This window comes from Rhinolophus ferrumequinum, chromosome 9, assembly GCF_004115265.2.
Source record: "Rhinolophus ferrumequinum isolate MPI-CBG mRhiFer1 chromosome 9, mRhiFer1_v1.p, whole genome shotgun sequence".
In the NCBI taxonomy this organism is placed as follows: domain Eukaryota; kingdom Metazoa; phylum Chordata; class Mammalia; order Chiroptera; family Rhinolophidae; genus Rhinolophus; species Rhinolophus ferrumequinum.
The window spans coordinates 55,304,804-55,325,131 of NC_046292.1; the positions used below are offsets into that span (position 1 = coordinate 55,304,804).

The window sequence follows — 20,328 nt, forward strand, 5'->3', positions numbered from 1 at the left end:
ACATATGTCAGCAATTATTGAGCTAAGTTCGGGTCATTGTCCTGGAGATACATGGAGGAGCAAAATATGTAGAGCAGTGTGGTCTCCACCCTCAAAGCGTCTGCAGTTTAGAAGGGAAACATGAAGACGACTGGAATGCCAGCAGGAAGTGCCTACATTGTACCTTGTGGTGTAACTTCGAAAACAGTGCAGTCTTAGAAACAGCTTTTCAAACGGTATTGCCTCGTCAGTATAGCTTGAAAAATAGGAATGATCCAAAGGAAAACGGAGAAGAAAGAAAATGATAAAAATGCTAACTACAATTATTTATGGATGGTAGGATTTCAAGCAATTTTATTTTCCTCCCTGTACTTTTCAGCTGACAGTAGGAAATTTTCAAAGTACAGATAAGTACAAGGAGGAAAATCAAAAACTACTTGTATCTCTAGTACCCAGAGATTTGAGATCCCTTCTAAGTCTATTATTCTTATTTGTAGCAGATTATTTTTATTTGAATCTAAACAATAGAAACAATGTTATTGTAAATATCTTGGAGCAAGCTATGAAGACAAACAACTTCTTAATTTGAGAGCCACATAATATTCACAAATATAAAGTATTACAATTCACGGCATATAGAGAATGCCAAATTAACTGCTCCTATAAAACAATACGATTCAATTCAATTTAAAATCCTTAGTTTTTAATGTTGTTTCAAACTACTATGTGCAATTTATATTGTCTGTTTAGTTCCCTGCTGTTTCTTCCCTTGCTTCAATATTTTGCCCTAAGAATTTTAATTTATAAGTGTTTATCACTATTATAAGAAAATAATAACAGTCACAGAAAAATGGATCATCAACTTAAACTGTTCAATTTTCTCTCCCAACTAGTGTCAGACACTGAGAGGTGAGGAGTATTTTGATTACTAATTGGACTTAACAAAAGAGAAGTTCGATACTTACCAGAAGAGATCACTGACTCATTACCTTAATTACTTCTCCTCATTAGTCTTTCAATCATATTTTCTGTCTGCTTTGATTTTTATCTCCCTTTTGAACTTTTGGCTTCGAATCTCCACTCCCCATGACCCTCATATTCTTAAATCACTTATTTTCAATGACTCTGCATTTCTCATAAAGACCATCCTCCCCTTTTGCAGGACCAAGTAATAAAGAGCATCAGCAGTGGCAAATAGGCTGTATTGATGTGGTAGGGCTGCCCTAACAAAGTATTACAGACCAGGTCACTTAATCAACAGAAATGTATTGTCTCACAGTTCTGGAGGCTAGAAGTTCAAAATCAAGGTGTCAGCAGGACTGGTTTCTTCTGAGGGCCATAAGGGAAAGAACTGTTGCATCTCTCTTTGGCTTACAGATGGCCATCTTCTTCCTGTATCTTCGTAATGGTCTCTTTCTGTGTGTACGTGTCTGTGTCCTAATAACCTCTTCTTTTAAGGACACCAGTCATATTAGATTAGGGCCCACCCTATTGACCTAGTTTAACCTTAATTAACTCTTTAAAAACCTCCAAATACAGTCACTTCTGAGGTACTGGGAGTTAGGGCTTCAACATATGAATTTGGGGCAGCCAGCGGGGAGGTACACAATTCAGCCCATAGCACAGGTATAACCAGAAAGGTGATCATGTATTTAGACAGAAGAAACGAAGAGCACGTTTCCTGGGTATAAAGAAACCCAAGCTTCTACGCTTTGATTCTAAATTATCTGATCTGGCGAACAGAAAAGGATCATTGGCCACCCATCAAAAAGGGGAACAGATACCTTCAGGATCCCAACACATTCATGCAGGCAGTGAGGATGGATGAGTAGAGGAGAATGAAGCTCTCCAACAAGAGTCCCCAGAGCACAGGGAAAAAGAAAAAAATTGCACCCCGCAATCATCTGCCCACAGACCACCAAAGAGTTAACCATACAAAAGAGACAGGAAAACAAGAAGAGTAAGAGTGAGAGACCTGTAAAACAAACAAGAAATTGTTAAACAATCCAGATTCATACATCTACACTTCGAAATGTTCTTCCCTTTTAAAGTATCTTTCTCGCATGTTTCTTTTATGTTCTTATGTTTCCCTACAAAAGCAATGATTTGACAAACAATTCTCAAAAAAACTTTTAATCCTAATCCAATGAAAATCTCAGTAAAGAATGATTTTTCAAACAGCCGCTACTGAACTTGTCACATGTTTGTCTTTTCTCCAGAAAAACATTAATCCAGGAAGGCAACTATCGGGTGAATTACTTTAACCCAAATATATTTTCTGATAGGACAATATGCAGCAATGTTGTTGTCAATGAAGGACGTGTTTCCTAACTGGGAGTCTTGCAAGAAGAGCGATTTAGAGCTTCTGGCCAGTGAAAGAACCAAGTGGCTTCTGCTCAGCTGGAAACCAGCAGCAAAATGGCATCCTGTTTGACGTGGGTTGACATTTTTAGTCAGCACAAGTCTTATTCAATGCAATCAGAACCAGTAGTTGATCATTTAAGCAAACAAACAAAAAAATAAGTTAATGAGGTAACTATATAAACACATTTACCTTAAATAGTTTCATTGAAGGCATAAATGTATGTCCATTCGTTATTTTTATTTGTAGTGCCAAGAGTTTTACTCCGAATGTGATTCAGGTACTGTCATCTTCCCTTATCCTTTTTTCTTTTTCAAATATAAATCATACTCATACTATATCATTTGGGATTTCAAGTGTAGGGAAAGGTGACAAAGATAGTTGCAAACAAACATAATTGTTGAATCCTAGATTTTTCTTTTCTTTTTTACAAGTTTTACCCTCACTTAATTTGACAGTTTAAAATAAACTGATGGATATTACCATGTTTCCCTGAAAATCAGACCTAGGTGGACAATATATTTTACTATAATATAAGACCGTGTCTATAATATAATATAATACTGGGTCTTATATTAATTTTTGCTTCAAAAGATGCATTAGAGATGATTGTCTGGCTAGGTTTTATTTTTGGGGAAACACGGTATGGAATCTTTCCAAAGTATACACTATTTCCAACTATAATATTTGTAGGGGGAAGTGAGTAAGCCATTGGAGGGAAAGATCCAACAATCCAATCTGCATTCATCTTCTCTTGGTCTGTACCAAAATTAGTAACTAAAATTTAAAAAAGTATTTCAATATTATCTTTCATAATCTGAAGTTTTCATTGAAAATACTATCTCTGGAAACTTAAAGGTTCAAAAATACATAAATACCCCAGATTATTTGAGGCTGATTTCAGACTTGAAAATTGAGTCAAAGAAGTTTTATTGTTCCAGCTCCTTTTAAAAACTTTATGTAGTTATTCAGGAAGTTTCCACTTCTCCCAGTTAGAGATTCTTTCTTCAGAAAAGACTGGGAGTAAGGAAGTAGAATGCTATAGTAGACTGCATCTGACAGCACCCTGTTCTCTAAATCAGAAGTTTACAAACTGGGATACACCCCTGGGGATACCCAGAGAATTTCTTAGGGGAACCCAGGCAAGAATTATTTTAAGGGAATCAATTTTTAGATCCTCTGTACTCTACTAAAACTGATCTACCAGAAAATGCACTTCCAGTCATGCTGATCCTTCCCCTTTCCCTTTTATAATCGTCTTTGTATTTTTACAACAGAAAGGCACACATCTCACCATCTGGTGTCTTATTTGGGTGCATTGAACTTTGGAAAACACCTGAGAAACAAAGGGACAATTTGAAGTATTGTATAGATGTTGACACAACAAATGGCTTTTGTGACTGGGCAACAAGTATGATTGCAGTCCTTTGCTTTCCACATCCTTTGTTAACAATCCTTTGCATCCAATGCAACCGAAGGAGGACCTAATTGAGTTGTCATCTGAAAGATCATTGAAAATATTTTTTGGTGCTCGATCACTATGTGATTTTTGGCACATAACTCTGAAGGAATTCAAAGAATTGAGTGACACTGTATAACAAATCCCTTTCCATTCCCATCTACTTAGGTGAACAGGTTTGTTAAGCGAAGGGATAAGAGAAGACATAGCATTTGAAAAAAAAAAAAGAGCAGACTCTCTAACAAAATGGTCAGAGAGAAAGTCAAGACAAATGAGCTCATTCAATTCACTTTGTTTAACCAGAAACTATTTACTCCTTGAGAGAGTTGTTGTTAATACTTAACAGGAAGTTGAATGAGAACTACCCAACTTGAATTCAAATATTTAATAACTTCAGGTCTGAAATTCTGTGTGACATATTTTGATGGTGGGAGTGAGTGGTGAGCAACAGACAAGAAAGCTACTACAGCCATTCAAAACACTACACTGTTCACTAATGAAGAAGGCAGAGACGAAGAGCAGTGAACACTCCCATTGGAAATAACATGGTGGATTTGTAATTTTTGTCACTTTTGAATTTATACATCCACTACCTAAAAACTGACAACTTTATTTACATCAGTTTTCACTCTGCCTTTGATGAAGAAGGACTGAGTTATCAGGGTGTACTAAGAATGTGTTAATTCTTTCTCTACCACACTTCAGTATAGTCTGTCACTACAGAAACACCTTTTTGCATTTAAAAAGTGTAAATTAATAAGTCTAAACAACCACAAAAAATTGCTCCTAAACCTTGGAACAATCTTCCCAAACACACTCATATGATGTTTCCAGTTCCTCAAAGCAAATTTACAGACGAGTGTGACTATCGCTACTTAGCGCCAAGGATTCAGAGATGATTCTTTGAAGGAGCCAGGAGAGTCGTTTCATTTTATTGTCATGAATGGCTGAGGGGTATAAAATCCCTATTCCATCTCTAAGACTAGTGTGCAACCCACAAACACACAAGCAACACAGGGTGAGATTTAGCAAAGCAGAGGGACTACCAATTGAAATTCTCCACTCTAAAACAATTTCATTAGAGATGGCAATGCAAGAAATGGCATTTTATACTTGACTTCCCCCAAATTACAATGCAGCTCAGATTCAAAGTCTCTATTATAATTTGTGGCAGAAGTTTTTAAGACTATTTTTATTTACTCCAAACTCTATCTGAACAAAGTCAGCACAGGCCCTTTGCAATTTTTATGTCAAGTGTTTCATGCTGTAATTAAGCAAGCAGTGAATTCAAAAGGGAGCCTCAAGAGAAAGCAAGAGGGTATCACTTATGGATTGCTGGAATTTTAGGGATTTAAAATTTCTGTTTTATTGTACAGCTGCACGTTATCACCACTTTATCCTTCAAACGTAATAAGTACAAACTGCTTCGGTAATGATGGAAAAGCTTTCTCAGCTTTAATGAAACCTTTTATTTGCTACTGAAACTTTTATTTCCAAATGGTAGCATAGGCAAGAAAAATAATCACTGCTTATATTGGGGGAAAACTTTAGCAATTTGAATAATTTTGTTCTTGGGTGAATTTCAAGGCATTTACAGTTATGTTTATTATTTTCATTTATTTTTGATGAACTAAAAACAAATATATATATATATACATATACACACTATTACAACATTTCTAATCATATATTAAAATACTAGATACTTATGCACAGCTATCACTTGTCAGAGGTTGGCCGGATCTAGATACGAATTTCTACATATTTCGAGCTCCCATAAATCACAGCTGGTGATCACGGGAGCTGGTGGGGTAGTGTAGGGAAATAATGGTCAAGCCGATAGGCTCTGAAGCTGGGCTGCCTGGCTTTGCATCCCAGCCCTGATTGCTCGTTCCTTTGAGATGTTTAGAAACTTCTCAGTCTTCAGTTTCCTCATCTGTGAAAATCAGGGTTGCTAGAACCTGCCTCGTGGAGTGAGTGAGAAGATTAAATGAGGTACTTCATGTGAAACATTAAACTAGAGCCTGGCACATGGTAAGCACTTGGTAAATGTTTAGCGCTAATATAGTTTTCATATGTGAACACATGTGCTCTAGACCAGATACACCTTCAGTTGATACCATTCAGTCAACAAATATTTGTTGAGATGTACTTTATGCAGGACACTTGTCCTAGGTAAAAGGGGCACAAAGATTAATGAGACATGGTACCTCCTCACCAGGAGCTTCCAATTTCAGTGCAAAATTATGGTTGCCATCTTAATATCTTTCTTGAAGAGTACCATGAAACACACTCTTTCACTAGATGACAAATTATCCTTTTTTTTTTTTCATGTGCTTGGAACTAATGGAGTTTCAGAAAAATTTCACTTCCGTTTCTGAAATCTTAATCATGCACAATTTAGCAAGCAGCTACAGGTTTTTCCACATTTTAAAATAGATGATTAAATGGTCTAATCAGATTTTAACTTAGTCCAAAACTTGAAAAACACAGGAAGACAACCATGACTGACACGTTCATTTTCCTGAATGTGGACATACTGCTAACAGCAGCTGCCGAAAAACGGTGCCATTTACAGCCCACACGACCCATGGATAATTAAAACTGCACAGGAGCTCAGCAGCAAAGCATTAAAGTACCTAAACTAAACTCAAATTGAGATAAAATAGGAAACTTGTGTAGTCACAGCTACATCACTTTCCAAAAAGTTCTGAAACTGACTTCCAACATGGCACCTTATATGCCTTTAGTTTTTTCAAACAATTTTTATGTCATTACACTCAGAGAATTCATTAAAATAAAATCTTTAAGTTTGACTATAAATTCGAAGCACAACGACTAATGGGGCATTTCAGACATCACAATTTCTAAATGATCTTAACTATGTTGTCCTCTGTTAATTTGCTACTCTTGAAAATGTGCAATAAATTCAATTAAAAAGGAAAATATTTTCAAATTCATTGTAAGATCAACTAGAGTGTTATGTACTTACTCCATGTATCATAATAAAAAAACTATCTAGTATGCATTACATTGTTTAATTCAGAAGGAAACTGGACACTCACCCTTCCAATAAAAGGACCAAGACCATTTATTTACTTAGTTTTTTCACAACAGCCAATAATGACTATATTAACTTTCTAGAATAGATTGAATTGCCAAATTAATGTCTTCTGAGGAGTCACCCTGCCCAAAGAGCATCTGTAAACACAGAGGCACACAACTTCTGTCTCTCCCTCCTTCCCTGTGTCATACCATCTTCCCTGGTCAAAATACTGCTAAAGGCCCCTTATGTTCCTTTTGAGATTGGGCAGATAAAAATCCAGAAATAACTCTCTCAACTTTAAGTCAACTCACATCTCGTTTGTATGCAAGACGCCACGGTGAGAATTTCTCAGCCCAGAATCTCCAAAAGAATGCCTATTTTGATGACCTCTACTTATGCATTTAAACACGAATGTTCCACACCACAGCCAACGTCCCTACTTAATGCATGCGTTTCTCACATCCATTTTTTTTAATCCTCACTGAGTGAACATTTCAAAAGGGGTGAACCTCAGTGAAAGAAGCCAGGAAGGAGGAGGAGGACATACGAAGCCTAGGATTTCTGTCATTCTCGCTGCAACCCAGATTCTGTATTATTTTACTCCTCGCCCCATCCCCCTCTTGCGCCCTCTCTCCCCTTCCCTCCGCTGTAGGAGGGAGGTGGAAGGGCTGCGGGCTAAAGCCGCCACCTGCCGCGTCGTGGAAAAGCTCCAGTTGTCACTTACCCAGCCGGGTGAGAATGGCTCATTTTTGCAGGATCCTTTTTGGACCCCGCGGCAGGTGCGGTGGGTGGGTGCGTGGGGCCCCGGGCACACTGGCGCCGCCAAAATCTCGCTCGCGAGAGGCTCCGCACTGCGGTTGCCAGTGCGCGGGGTACCTGGGTTGGGCTGCGGTCGCCCCTGCGCCCAGGCCACCCGCACCCTCCCGGCCCCCACCTGCTGGCGGTATCCAAAGCGTCCCGGTTGCTAAGGGAGGAGAGAAGGCAAATGTGGAGGTTCCCGGAAAGCCTAGGCGCTACTGGAACCGAGCCTGGGGAAGCTGGAAGCGAAGCTCAGCTTTCAGCCCTTCTGGGCCCCGATGTGGGAGGATACCCAGGCTCCTGCTCTGTTGCTCCGGGGTGCAGGTTCCCCAAAACTTGTTATCTGAAGACACACACACACTGACACACACACACACATGTTTAGGCTGGTGTGCTGTATATTAGGCCCTGGGAAAGGAAGGACTGGGTGATGGCTAACGGTAAGGGAATAAGAGCAGGGAGTAGCTGCAGTGTGATGCGTTGGTTTCCAATTATAAACCAGACCCTAGACTGCAAGTTCAAGGGAAAGAAAGAGGTCTTCTCAGTCTGCTTTGGGTTTTTATTTTGTTTCTGCATCAGCAAGGCATTGCAGTCCATTCATTTCCTCCTTGGAAAATCCCCGTTCTTGCTCCTTCCTAAACTGATGGCTCCACTCCCCGCAGGCAGGTCTGACAGTTCTGATGTTCAGAAGGTAGGAAAGATACATGTACTCAGTAAAGCTGCTGGAGTTGTACTTGCATTTGAATCCAACGCATAGAATGCAAGGCTTAGCTGAAGAAACCTGTATTCACAAATAAACGAGGGCCTCAGTGTGGAGGAAGTTTAAAGCACTGGATTCAGATGACCTACTCTTAGTCCTGCTCTTCCTTGGTCAGGTTTTTTGCTGGGTGACTTGGTCTCTGGCCTCAGGGTCCCCATACATAAGTGACAAGTTGGACACATGTGTCTCTATTCTAGCTCAGCCACACTTACAAGTGGGAAGGGTGTCACCTCATCGTAGCATTCTGCTTTCCCACACATCATAAAGGCCCACTGAGCATGTTAGAGTCATTTCTTTTGCGTGCCATTCGAGCCATTCATTATCTGTTCCCAGCATCTTTCATCATCCTCACCTGTGACCACTTTCTCTATTTCTGCTACCCTACACTCTAGCAGAACCAAATCTTGCACTCTCCCACTAAGGGGGATCTAATGCCTCCCCCACCCCTGACTACTCACACACTTCTCTTCATCCTTCAACACTGTGTAAACACTACCTTCTTTGACATCCCCAGGTGTATGGATGACTCCCACTTCTGGGGCCTGGATGCCTTGAAATACCTCGGTGTTACACGAAGTACCCCTCCTGTACTTCATTTATTGGTCTACAGCTGCCAGCTGCCTTTTCTACTAGAACATGAGCTCCTCTGTTTAATTTTTTTGTATTCTCAGAACCGAGCAGCAGTTCAATAAATGTTTGGAGAAGAGGTGAAAGAAAACAATTTTTTTAAATGTCTTCAAAATGGTAGCATTTTTATTGAGTCCTTACTCACCTTCACTGTTCATTATCTCATTTAATCATCTCTACTCTGTGAAGTAGCTTTTCCTCCATGTTATAGCTATCTAAACAAAGACACAGAGGAGTTACTTTGCCTGAAGTCTACAATAGCTCCTAAGTGGAAAAACCAGGATTCACATCCAAGCATCCAAGTGTGTCTGATTCTAAAGTCCATAAATGTTTTTAACAAATACAAATTCCTTTTCCCATAACTCTTGTGAATTGGTGCAGAAGTCAAATTTTCTATACTATCAGAGATTTCTGACCTAAAAGACCAGAGCCATCTCCTAGTGTGTGTGTGTGTGTGTGTGTGTGTGTGTGTGTGTGTGGTGGGGTATCAAGGGTAGTTATAGCTCAATAGCTCAGTTTCTGAGACTGAGGACTTAAGGCTGCTTTGCAGACCAGATGGCTAGAGATGGAGGCAGAGATTGTCAAAGAAGGAAGATGTGAGATGTGAAAGTGGCATCTTATGCTTAAGCAAGGAAGTCCTATAGATACTTAATCATTGTGCAGCCATAAATGGGACTTGAGCCAGCTCTTCACCATATATTCGTACCTTCACCGACTCTGGTTCCCATTTGAGGGTGTCCTGAATGCTCATTGTCACTAGCTAACACCTGCATAAAAATCGGGAAGGAGGGAGGAGTAACTAGGGAGAGACATAATTTGCTCAAGTGATGCCAACCCCTAAGGATGGTGTCAATAATGGAATCGTATATAGGTACTAGTTGTTATATATTAATTCATTTGTGCAAATAGAAAACAGTATTCTCTCACTGGTGGAATGAGAACGGAAATTAAAACACACAATTTAGACGCTCAGGGTTCTGTAGAAATGAATCCCTGGCACTCAGCAGACAGTGAGATACCCTCAACAGCATGCATTAATTCATAAATGGGCTTTGAGTGCTCCACCCCTGTGAGCTGCACAATTTCACATTCCTGATGAAAACTGCAAGGAAGCTACTAATTTTCACTTCAGAAAATGCTCACTGTGAAAATGTATTGGGAATTTAGCCAGAAGGAATTTTTATGTTAATTTCTAGTATGAAGATAGGGAAAGGGGAAAAAAAAATCTAAATTAAACTGTTTCAGAGACCACATAGTTGCTGGAGTCATTTTCATTTTCTCCCAGGAAAAGAAGTCCCCAGATGTCCTCAGTAGTATCATAAATTTATAAAAGATTTCTGTTTTGTAAAAAGACCTACGGAGTTGGGGTTTGGGGGCCAGGAGATTGATAGAAGTAGGAGTGAAGAAAAGACAAGGATTATTCCTACGATGCTGACTGGCTCTCCACTTTGATTGAGCAGGAGCTAGACTTAGGAATCACATATCTAACCTACCAGTGACCATCTCCTAGGTCAGGGATGGGAAATCTATGGCTCAAGGGCCAAGCCCAGTCCCTGCCTATTTTTGTACAGTACACAAGCTAAGAATGGTTGCTACATTTGGAAATGGTTCCGAAAAAAAATCAAAAGAATAATAATAGTATATGATACACGAAAAGTACATGAAATTCATATTTCAATATCCATAAATAAAGTCTTATTAGAACACAGCCACACCAATTTGTTTATGAATTATCTATGGCTGCTTTGGTGCTACAGAGGAGGAATTGAGTAGATGCAACAGCGCCCTTATGGCCCCCAAAATCTAAAAGATTTACTGTTTGGCCCTTTATAGAAGAAGTTTGCTGACCCCTGGCCGAGATGGTGACTGCAATGAGAGAGATAATTTACCCTTTGAGAACAGATACCACATCTTTCACCTTTTTATCCCTAGCGCCTATCACAGTGCCTTTCCCAGAGTAAATGCTCAATAAACAAGTGAAGGAATGACTACATAGATAAGAGGAACAAATTTTCCCAGGGTTTATCTTTCTTCTACAGATAAAGATCAAGTTATTAAGAGTTTCTTCTCATATATAACAGATATGCATGATGATTTGATGCACCACAAAGCTACCTTCTTTTATCAATACCACATCAAACCCCAGTAGGAAGTAGGTAATGTAAACATTTCAAAAGAACACCCATTGTGCAGATGGTTAAGTTCACAAGAGAGCTTCCTAATACCTTACATCCTCCACCATTAGTTTGGGTTGCTCAGAAATGTAGCATTGAGAAGCTGAAGTGAGAAGAGCAAATGTACAAGGATTTAACTTCAAACTTGGAATGTTTTGCAGCCTTCCCCAATAAGACTCCCTATTTAGCTTACCTCCAGTGAGAAAGGTGTAAGAAAGACTGAGAGGGCATGTACAGTGGGTAGAATGACAAACTCCAAGGGGACATCCTTAATTTAGAGTTCTGAATAATCAGGATAGGCAAGGTGTCTGCAGATCCTTCTATCCCTATTTCTGAGTTGGATAGAATCTAAAGACAGAGAAGTTGGAATGCAGTAGTCAATGAACTTACTTAGTGCCCATGGGAAATCAATGGTATTTACTACACTTGAAGTCTCAAAGATGAACAGAACTCCTACCTGCCCTCAACCTCGAAGTCTATATAGACATGCAGACAGAGAATGACAAGTGCTAAGTGCTGTGATGGAAGTATGCATAAGGTACAACAGAGAGGTGCCTTCTGACCAATGTTCCTATCCTACTTCCATCCCCCACCATTTCCAGCCATGTACCCATCTTTTGTGATTCTGAACGTCACTTCTCACTAATGACATTATTATTTCCTCTACCCTGGATACCCTGATTATCCCTCACCATCCTCTCCCAGAGGTTCTACACCAAGAGAGGGAAGAGACTTGCCAGGATGGAGGAGAAGAGAATGAGAAGAGAGAAGCATAGAGGCTGTCAGGGAGGCAAAACCACTAAGAATTCTGCAAAGACAATAAAGGATATTTGCATTTTTATGTTTTCAAATAACTACATTACACTCCCCATCCCTACCCTAAAAAGTTCATCCAGGGAAGTCAGGCAAGGACTCACAGAAGTGACAGTGCTTAAGATGAGCCTTAAAAGATGTGTAGGAGTTGGTCAGTTAAGGAGGGCTTGGCGGGGAGAAGCGTGTCTTCCTCCAGCCAAGCCACCCCCTTTTAAGCCTCTCAAGCTGACAGTAGACTCAGCCAGTGTCTATAGACCCTGGTTTCTGTAGCCCAAACATTAATGGAGGCTGTGATTTGGACCAGAAAAAGGAAAGAGAACAAGGAGAAGAGGTGGAAGATGATAGCTTCATGAGGAAATGGAACCTGAACCGAACTCAGGGGTGCCGAACCACTGCTGTGGGGTCACCTCCTCTTCTAATGTACATTGTCTGTACATATGCTGCATATTCGTATACTGTGATGTTTGCACGCCTGTCTTATCTCCTCCAACCACAAGCGAAGTTTCTGCTTTCTCCTTCAGTGCCAATCCAATCATCATGAATTTAGGGAGTATTTAATAAGTGTTTATTGAATAAATGATACAAGGAATGTAATCCACATTTACCTGAACACTCCGGTTGGAGGAGAGAATGTGAAGAAGGTGACATAAGGACCATAACCAATTATTTCTCTGGCTCTGGCCCCACCCACATGTGAGTGAATTTGTTAAATGTTAACAAGCTCACCCTGTCTATGATTGTCCACCATTAGGCAAAAATGCTTTCTAAACCACAAGTATTGAATTTGGGAGAAGAACCGAGCAGAGCCGTGACAATGACCTGAGATAATGGGAGACTAGGTTTGTTTACCTGATGCAATGTTTCCTAAGTAGCTACAAGTGGCTGACCCTACTGTACGCCATGAGAAATGTTGGAGTATTCAAAACCCCACGTAGGCTCCATTTGGCCTGATGACAAACACTATTCATTGACTTTACTATGTACCAGGCACTATGCTAAGTGCTTCACTCACGGAATCCTCACAACGGTAAGGTGGGTGTTTTATTGACCTCTCTCAGTAAATACCATTGATGAAGAAGCTGCGGCTCAGCTAAGTTAAATACCAGCTGCTAAATGGCACAGCTGAGATGCAAGTCCCATTCTCTGCGATTTCAGAACTCATACTTTTAAATATTTTGCTCTCTTCCTCCCCACCTCCGAGAGCTAAGGAAGCATGACCACACATGGAGAGCATAATAACTGTAAGGTCACGGATCTCAGGGAAAGTTGTTCTCGGTTGTACCAACTGTTCTCCTCCCAAATTTCCCCATGTGCAGTGACTCAATAATGTGGCTGGTGAAAAGAAACCGAAGAGCAGAAATTTCACTGATTGCCACACATCTGTTTTCTGACAGAGTAAATAGAATATTCCACACCCTTTAGCCCTGAAGAGCAACCATCTCTAAAAAGTTTTACAGCTTCATTTGGTTCAAATGACATTGGCACTGGCTCTTCCATGGAAGCAGAACAGCCCTGATCTTCAAGAGTTCTGGCATCTGAACTGCTGATTGGATTACCGTGCTCTCGTCACTACAGCTGGAAGGACAAGGGGAAACTGTGAGCCCTTGGATTCGATCATACAGACAAAAAGCACTGCATTTTTTAATGTCAGGTTGCAGTAGATACACGGCTTTGAGCAGAAGACTGGGATTGTTTATATGGGAGGCAGTGAGAGTCAAATTCGTAAAACAAACCATCTGAACTGTAGTATCTATTTTTAAATAAAAACATAGCTTTATTATTCACAAATTCATGTGGTCACTCAAACTAGATTAAAGAAGTGCTACCGGATAAGGTCCTTGAGAAATGGATGTTGATTAAAGATTTTTATAATGAACATATTAGTTTCATGTAAATAAGCACCCCTAAAAGAACATGAGTATGCTTTCACTAATAATTTGTCTGCCAACACTTTCTCCCTACGAGCACAAAGGTTAAAAAGAAAAGTTTTGTCATTGTTGGAGTTATCAGAGATTCTGAATTAATGAGACTTTCCTATTACAATAAAAGAAATGGGAGTGGACCAAGCAACAAAGAACATACCAAAGGGAAAATACCATTTTGGGTGGAGTGGGAGTCGGAGAGATTATCTGATGATCAACTATAGGAAAACCCAGAGCAGTGAAAATAAATCAGTAGGTACTAGGCAGATTAAAACAGCAAAACCAGGAGCTCCTGTGCTCTACAAATGTATTTGGAAAAGAAAATGTGGTGTTTCCTTGAGATATGGACCGTTTTGGAACCATTTTATAAAGGTCACATCAGATTCCACATTTTGGTTGAGGAGGAATCATGACTACAGCGTTTCTTGTCTGCGCCAGTGTGGGGCTGTCACCCTAGGGAACTTCAATCCACGAGGTAAAGGGTCAGTCAGGTGGGGACGCAGGAGATGAGCCAACATTCCACAGCATTAGAAATAGAAGCACAACATTTCCTGGCCTCGTCCTTCTAGTGTGTCCATAGTCACACACAGCAACTAAGGCTATTTCCTTAGCTGTAAGCCAAAGAGGAAAAAAGGAAAGCTGTTCACCCTGGAGTGTGTGCCATGGTATGGAGAAGTGTTTAGCAATCGGGGGAAAGAAGTCAAGGGGAAAAATACAGTTTAATTGACTTAAAAGGCAAATTAGTGACGAAGAAAGAGGCAAAAATCTTAAATGGAAGGGACTTAGTTTCAATTATCCATAAAAAGTAGGAAACCCACAAATCCCCCTCATTTTGCTTGGCATCATGACTTTGCACTTCGATTTGAATAGTTACACATATGTGATACTTAAATTGTGAGAATTTTCTTCAGGTATACCAATGAGGCTATGTTATAAAGCACTGGTCTAATAAGGGGTGAGACGTCTGGTTTCCCTCTTTTGCCCATATGTAAACCAGAGACCTGGGTTTGAAAGGGAATTCTATTACTGTGGGAGGTGTTACTATTCACCAGTATCTGGTTCGTCTATACTCTGGGTTATAGGAGAGGCTTGTATGCCTCCATCGCCTTGAAGTTAGGCATGGCCATGGGACTTGTTCTGGCCAATGAAATACGAGTGGAAAATGATGCAAGTCAAGTCTGGGTAGAATCTTTTAAAAGCTCCTGCAGGATTCTCCATCTTTTTTTCCCTGGCCCCAGCAATCGGCAACATTCCAGATGGTGAAGCTCTCCCTCAATCTGTCCTCCCAACTGAGGACAACATGGACCAGAGCCCCCCACAAACCCATGATGGACGTGAACACAAACAAGGAACAAACCTTTGCTGTTTAAAGCCACTGAGATATGGGGGTTACTGGTTATCACAGCAAAGCTGGCCTGTAATGATTAATACAGACAGATAGTAGCTATGCGACTGCGGGAAAGCTACCAACAGTCTCCAACCCTCAAGTTTTCTCATCAGAAAATGAGGATGGTCTGGTATATAGTAAGCGTTCAGAAAATGGTAACTTGCTCATCCTCATAGTAGTAACTACACTTTATTAACTACCCACGTTGTGCCAGTCGTGGTCTTCCCTTTACATACGTCATCTCTCATCCTCTCACCAACCTCAGACGGGAGCTGCTACTGACCTTTCTATAGATGATGAAATCAAGCCTCAAAGAGGTTTACTAGCTTAATGAAGGTCAATCAGCTTATGAGTAGAAGAACCAGCTCTTTCTGATTTTAGAGTTCTTGCTTTTTCTACCACGCCTCCTCCTGGAAAAGTAGCCAATTCATCTCTGAACAAGGGAGAACTTAGTTACAACATATTAGTCATTAAGATAAACATCATAATATTAAAGGGACAAATAAAAAGAGAATAAATTATTTAGAGTTTTAAGTCATCATCTTCAACTTGTACCCAGCAATTCCTAATCTGGGATTGCCAATTCCTTAAGGGTTATTAAGGTAATAATAGAGGTTTGCAAAGCATTCTCAGGATTTCCACAACTCTAGGAGAAATAGTATGTTTGCAGAGGGCAAGATGGCCCAAGACAAATAAAATAAGTTTTCTTTTTTATTTTATAATGGGTTCATTGTGGTACATTTGGCTTCCTCATAGGAAGACATTATTTATCATTCCTAAATAAAAACACAGTGTTTTTCAAAACATTATATTTATGATGATTTTTTTTAAGTGTATAAGGAACTTCGGGTTATAAAAACATTGTTAAACATGATTATATCCCAAATCTCAAATTTTGGCCAGGACAAGCCTAAATTTACTTTTTCTCATCTCTTTGCAACTTAGTCCCTACACTAATAACCCAGGTTGTCCCCTAGAGTCCAGAGAGGTATAGGGAAGCAGCACAACATAGATGACACCAGGGAGGATGGCAAGAAATGTCTCAGTAGGGGGACCAGCAGGGAGGGGAATGAATTCATAGGAACCCATGAGGGAAGCAACTGCTCTTTAGTCAATTCGATAAATGGAGGAGCTGATAGAAGAAATAAAAGTGATAGCATCAAAGTAAACTTGTCACTCTGGGGGACATGAACAGGACACCTAGAATTTGGGGGAGGATATATCTCAGAGGAATTGGCAAGAGGATTTTGTAGGAAATGTGGGTCAAAATGAATGAAAGAGTCAAAATGACATTCTTTGGCCATTCCACCCTCTACCTCCCACTGCTGGAAATTCAGACTGACCAAATCAAAGGTGTTTTAGTCGCCCCAAAAATAAGCACGGAGGTTAAGGGTGTTTCAAAGAGACCTTTTGTCCAGATTTCTGGAGAACAGTTATAGGCCTTGTCATCAAAGCAAATATGAAACTCTCCTATAGTCAGAGCAGCAATGATGACAATAAAAATCAAAATAAATTACTGGATACATGCTGTGTGCCAGGCTCTGTGCTAAATGTTTTAAATGTCATGTCTCATCTTATATTTAAATACTAGTATTTCCCCCTTTTTACAGAGAAAGGTGCTAAGAAGCAGGGAATTGAGATAATTTGCCCAAAGTCACATGCTTGTAGGTCGTGCTACCACCTCAACAATGGTGCTTAGCTCCTGTGTTATACTGTCCCCTGCAGGGTAGCTGGGGTCGAGCAAAACCACAAATTGAGGGTATCATCAAGAAGGCAGAGAGGGAACTAGTATTTATGGAACTAGTACTTCCAATGTGTTAACCACCCACACACATTATCTCAATAAATTCTCACATTTTGGGGTGGGGAGAGGTGTTAGTCTCACGGTACAGATGAGAAAATTGAGGCTCAGAGAGATTACTAGGTTGTCCAACTAAGGTGACAAAGTGAGACACAAATCAAAGCATTCTAAATCCATATTTAGTGATGCTGCCTTTGTAGCAAGTTGATTCTGATTTAGCCTTAAAAAGAAATCATTTGCCTGTATAAAATATCAAGATAACTGACTGAAATGCAGTTCACATGAAAAAGACCTGGAGGGTTGCTTAGAAACTCAATATAAGGCTATTTTGTGACACGGCAACTAAAAACATCAGTGTGGTACTGGTTTACATTCTTAGATGTACAAGTTCTTCTGTGATCAGATTAAATGCATTGATTTGATCACATCTGGAGCACTGTGACCACATGACAAAGTTATAGCTCAGGTACGTATCAGTCACTGCATTCTCCAGATTCAGAGGCAAGGCCCAAGTTTTCAGAGTTGAGCTCCAAAGGCCTCTTCATTTAGTATAAGGTAAGGGGGAACATGTTCCCTCTCATCCATGACAGGCAGGTGTGGGAACAGAGAGAAAGCAATACATTTCCAGCTCTCTCCAATGAAATCCTCACCACCAGCGTCTTCCTCTTTGCAATGATGCAATATTAGGTATAAGTCTATCAAAATGGTGAACACTCTGGAAATCATTGCATAGAAGAAACCATTGAAATAACTGGTGATGTCTAAACTAACTTTGATAAGACTATAGAAAGTATCAGTGTCATCAAATATTTGAAAGCATTTTATGCAGAAGAGAGGAGACAGAAGTTTCATGGGAGATTAGGAGAAGTTATAAAATGATTTTGAGCTCAGTAAAAGAAAGAACTTTCCAGAACCAAATTTCTAATTGAGAAATTACTAATTTCTCAATTCGAAATCCTACTGCAACAACTCGATGAGAAAGGGCACACTTTACATATACGTTATAGAGGACATGTCCAAAAATGGAATGGGTGTCATGCAAGGTGTCATGCGGGGTCTCAGCTCCCGTTCCCCACATAGGAACGCAGGACACGGTGAGGCCAAAAAGGAACACCCACAGAGCCATAGGTAGGGGAGTCATACTACTATAGTCTCACTGGCGACTGGGTTGGAGACACAGGAAACAGGATCCACACGATCTGCAACCTGCCATCCACTTCGCTGCCAACCAACCAACCCCATTTGTTAGCTGCAATCTGACCTGCTAACTGCAATCTGCACTTCCTAGCTCAGCCACCATCCACTGCTAGAGTAGCCATGGCGGTTACATTAGTGGCCAATGGCTCACTGGTTACAGCTGATGGCCAACTAGCCACAGCTGATGGCCATTTACTACCTGAGCCAGCACCTTTCCACGTGAGGCCGAGAGCCTGGAAACTGCACTCCTGGCTCTGTCCCCACGATGGGCAATGTTTGATGCTGGAGTTCTTTATCTGAAGAAATGTCCAATGTTCTAGAGGAGATCCTCATACTGAGTTACATTGAACGAAAAGGATTATAAGGCTTCTTCTAGGAAACTTGAACTCTGTGATTATAGGGTGTCATAAGTATAAAGACTGTAAGAAATCCCCTCTGAACCTAGACCAGCCCTGGAATAAGGATATCCCGTTACCTCCCTGCTGGAAGAAGGCTGAAGCTGTACATTAGGTGCTTGACCCAATCCACCCAATTATATGTGGCGATTTGAAAATTTCTGTCAAGTCAGCCACTAGAGAATATATGGTTTAGGAAAGAACATGTTTTATTTTTTTATTGCTGAAAGACCAAGAATCACAATTTGTAAAGGGTGAAAATAAAGAACCTAAAAATGCTGTAAATAAGAATGAGTTCTGCCAACTCCACTGTGAGAGAGATGTCTGATCTGGAAATTTTTTTTCTGCCTTCTTATGGTCTTAAACCAGGAGTCAAAATCCCAGAGGAAGAAAAAAAATAAGACACTACGGAGTGAGTGACATGCCTGTGGCAGACGAGATCACATGGCCTGCCTACAGAGCTGAGCTCCTGGGCACAGCTGTTTGCTGCCTTCTAGAATTGTCACATCTTATTTTTCCAAAGATGCTAAGAAAAACAAGTGTGTTAGGTGAAATTTCCTAATTTTTAGAACACTATGCAGGCCAAACAAAAATTATCTGTGGTTAGAATTTTGCCTGCCGGTTTCTAGTTTATGACTGCAGATTAGAACTCTCCTATTTCTGCAAAGGAAGGCTTGTCCTTCCGAGAAAGTGGGTGGGAAGTTCATGCATGCGTGTGTGTCCATGTGGGCCAGCAGATATCTACTGGGCAACTGAAGATCAAGGAAAGTATGGACAACTACACTGGTGGGAAGATCTATACAAGACTCCATTAGGGTGACTCCCTCCACAGGAGATTGCTCTGTAGGATCTGAAAGGCTGGAGGCCGCCCTACCACGTCCTGCTGGAGCTCCTGGGTGTTCCTGTTGCATCTGAATAACAAACTTGGAAAGGCCACTGGATCCTCCGGCAATTTCAGCCCCTGTAGGTAGGGAATAGATTTTCCCCAAAGGGTAAATGAAACTTCTCCAGGTCAAGTCTGAAGAGAAAGACATCCTTTGGAAGTAGTGGCAGAGATTTTAGGAAGTTCAGCAAAGATAGAAACTGGGGGTGATCATCAGGAGACTCTCGTGAATCCTTTAATTCCTTGGATAATTTTTCCAAACTGGGGAAAAGTCATAGTTCCTGTACAATATTGTTTTTCACCAACTAAGGTACAACCTTTCAGTTCATAGCACAGCTGACATCAGCCTGCTATGGGAGCTCCAACTGCACGGTCATAGGGATTTTAGCTTTGATATAAGTTTGATTAAACAACAGAGCACTAGAAGCACACACACAAAAATGTTTTAGAAGAATAAATGTAGAAAGAACAGAGTTTGAGATATGGTTGGATTGTAAAGATGATGGGTATAATACACAGATATTATAATAATCGATTTTATAATCATGTGTGTTCCCTAAAATTATAGACAGTCTTCACGATTTTCTAGATTGAGAAGAAATGTGATGAGCAACATCAGGGCTTATACATCGTTTTTCACTTACTTAGCTAATGCTCGACAAACTCAGCTATTCAGAGAAATCCATCATCATGGAGAGGCAGCTACATGATGAAAGGGCTGGCCA

The 20,328-nt window shown here is 40.4% G+C and overlaps 1 protein-coding gene across 1 annotated transcript in view; it reads right to left on the reverse strand.

Annotated features, from left to right (window-relative positions):
* Positions 1-7,830, reverse strand: part of ERICH3 (glutamate rich 3) — a 110,754-nt gene extending 102,924 nt beyond the window's left edge. Inside the window, exon 1 of the mRNA XM_033115561.1 lies at positions 7,571-7,830. Within this exon, the coding sequence (XP_032971452.1) occupies positions 7,571-7,593 (23 nt within the window). The 5' untranslated portion in view covers positions 7,594-7,830. The remainder of the gene's footprint in view (positions 1-7,570) is intronic.
* Positions 7,831-20,328: the final 12,498 nt, after the last annotated feature.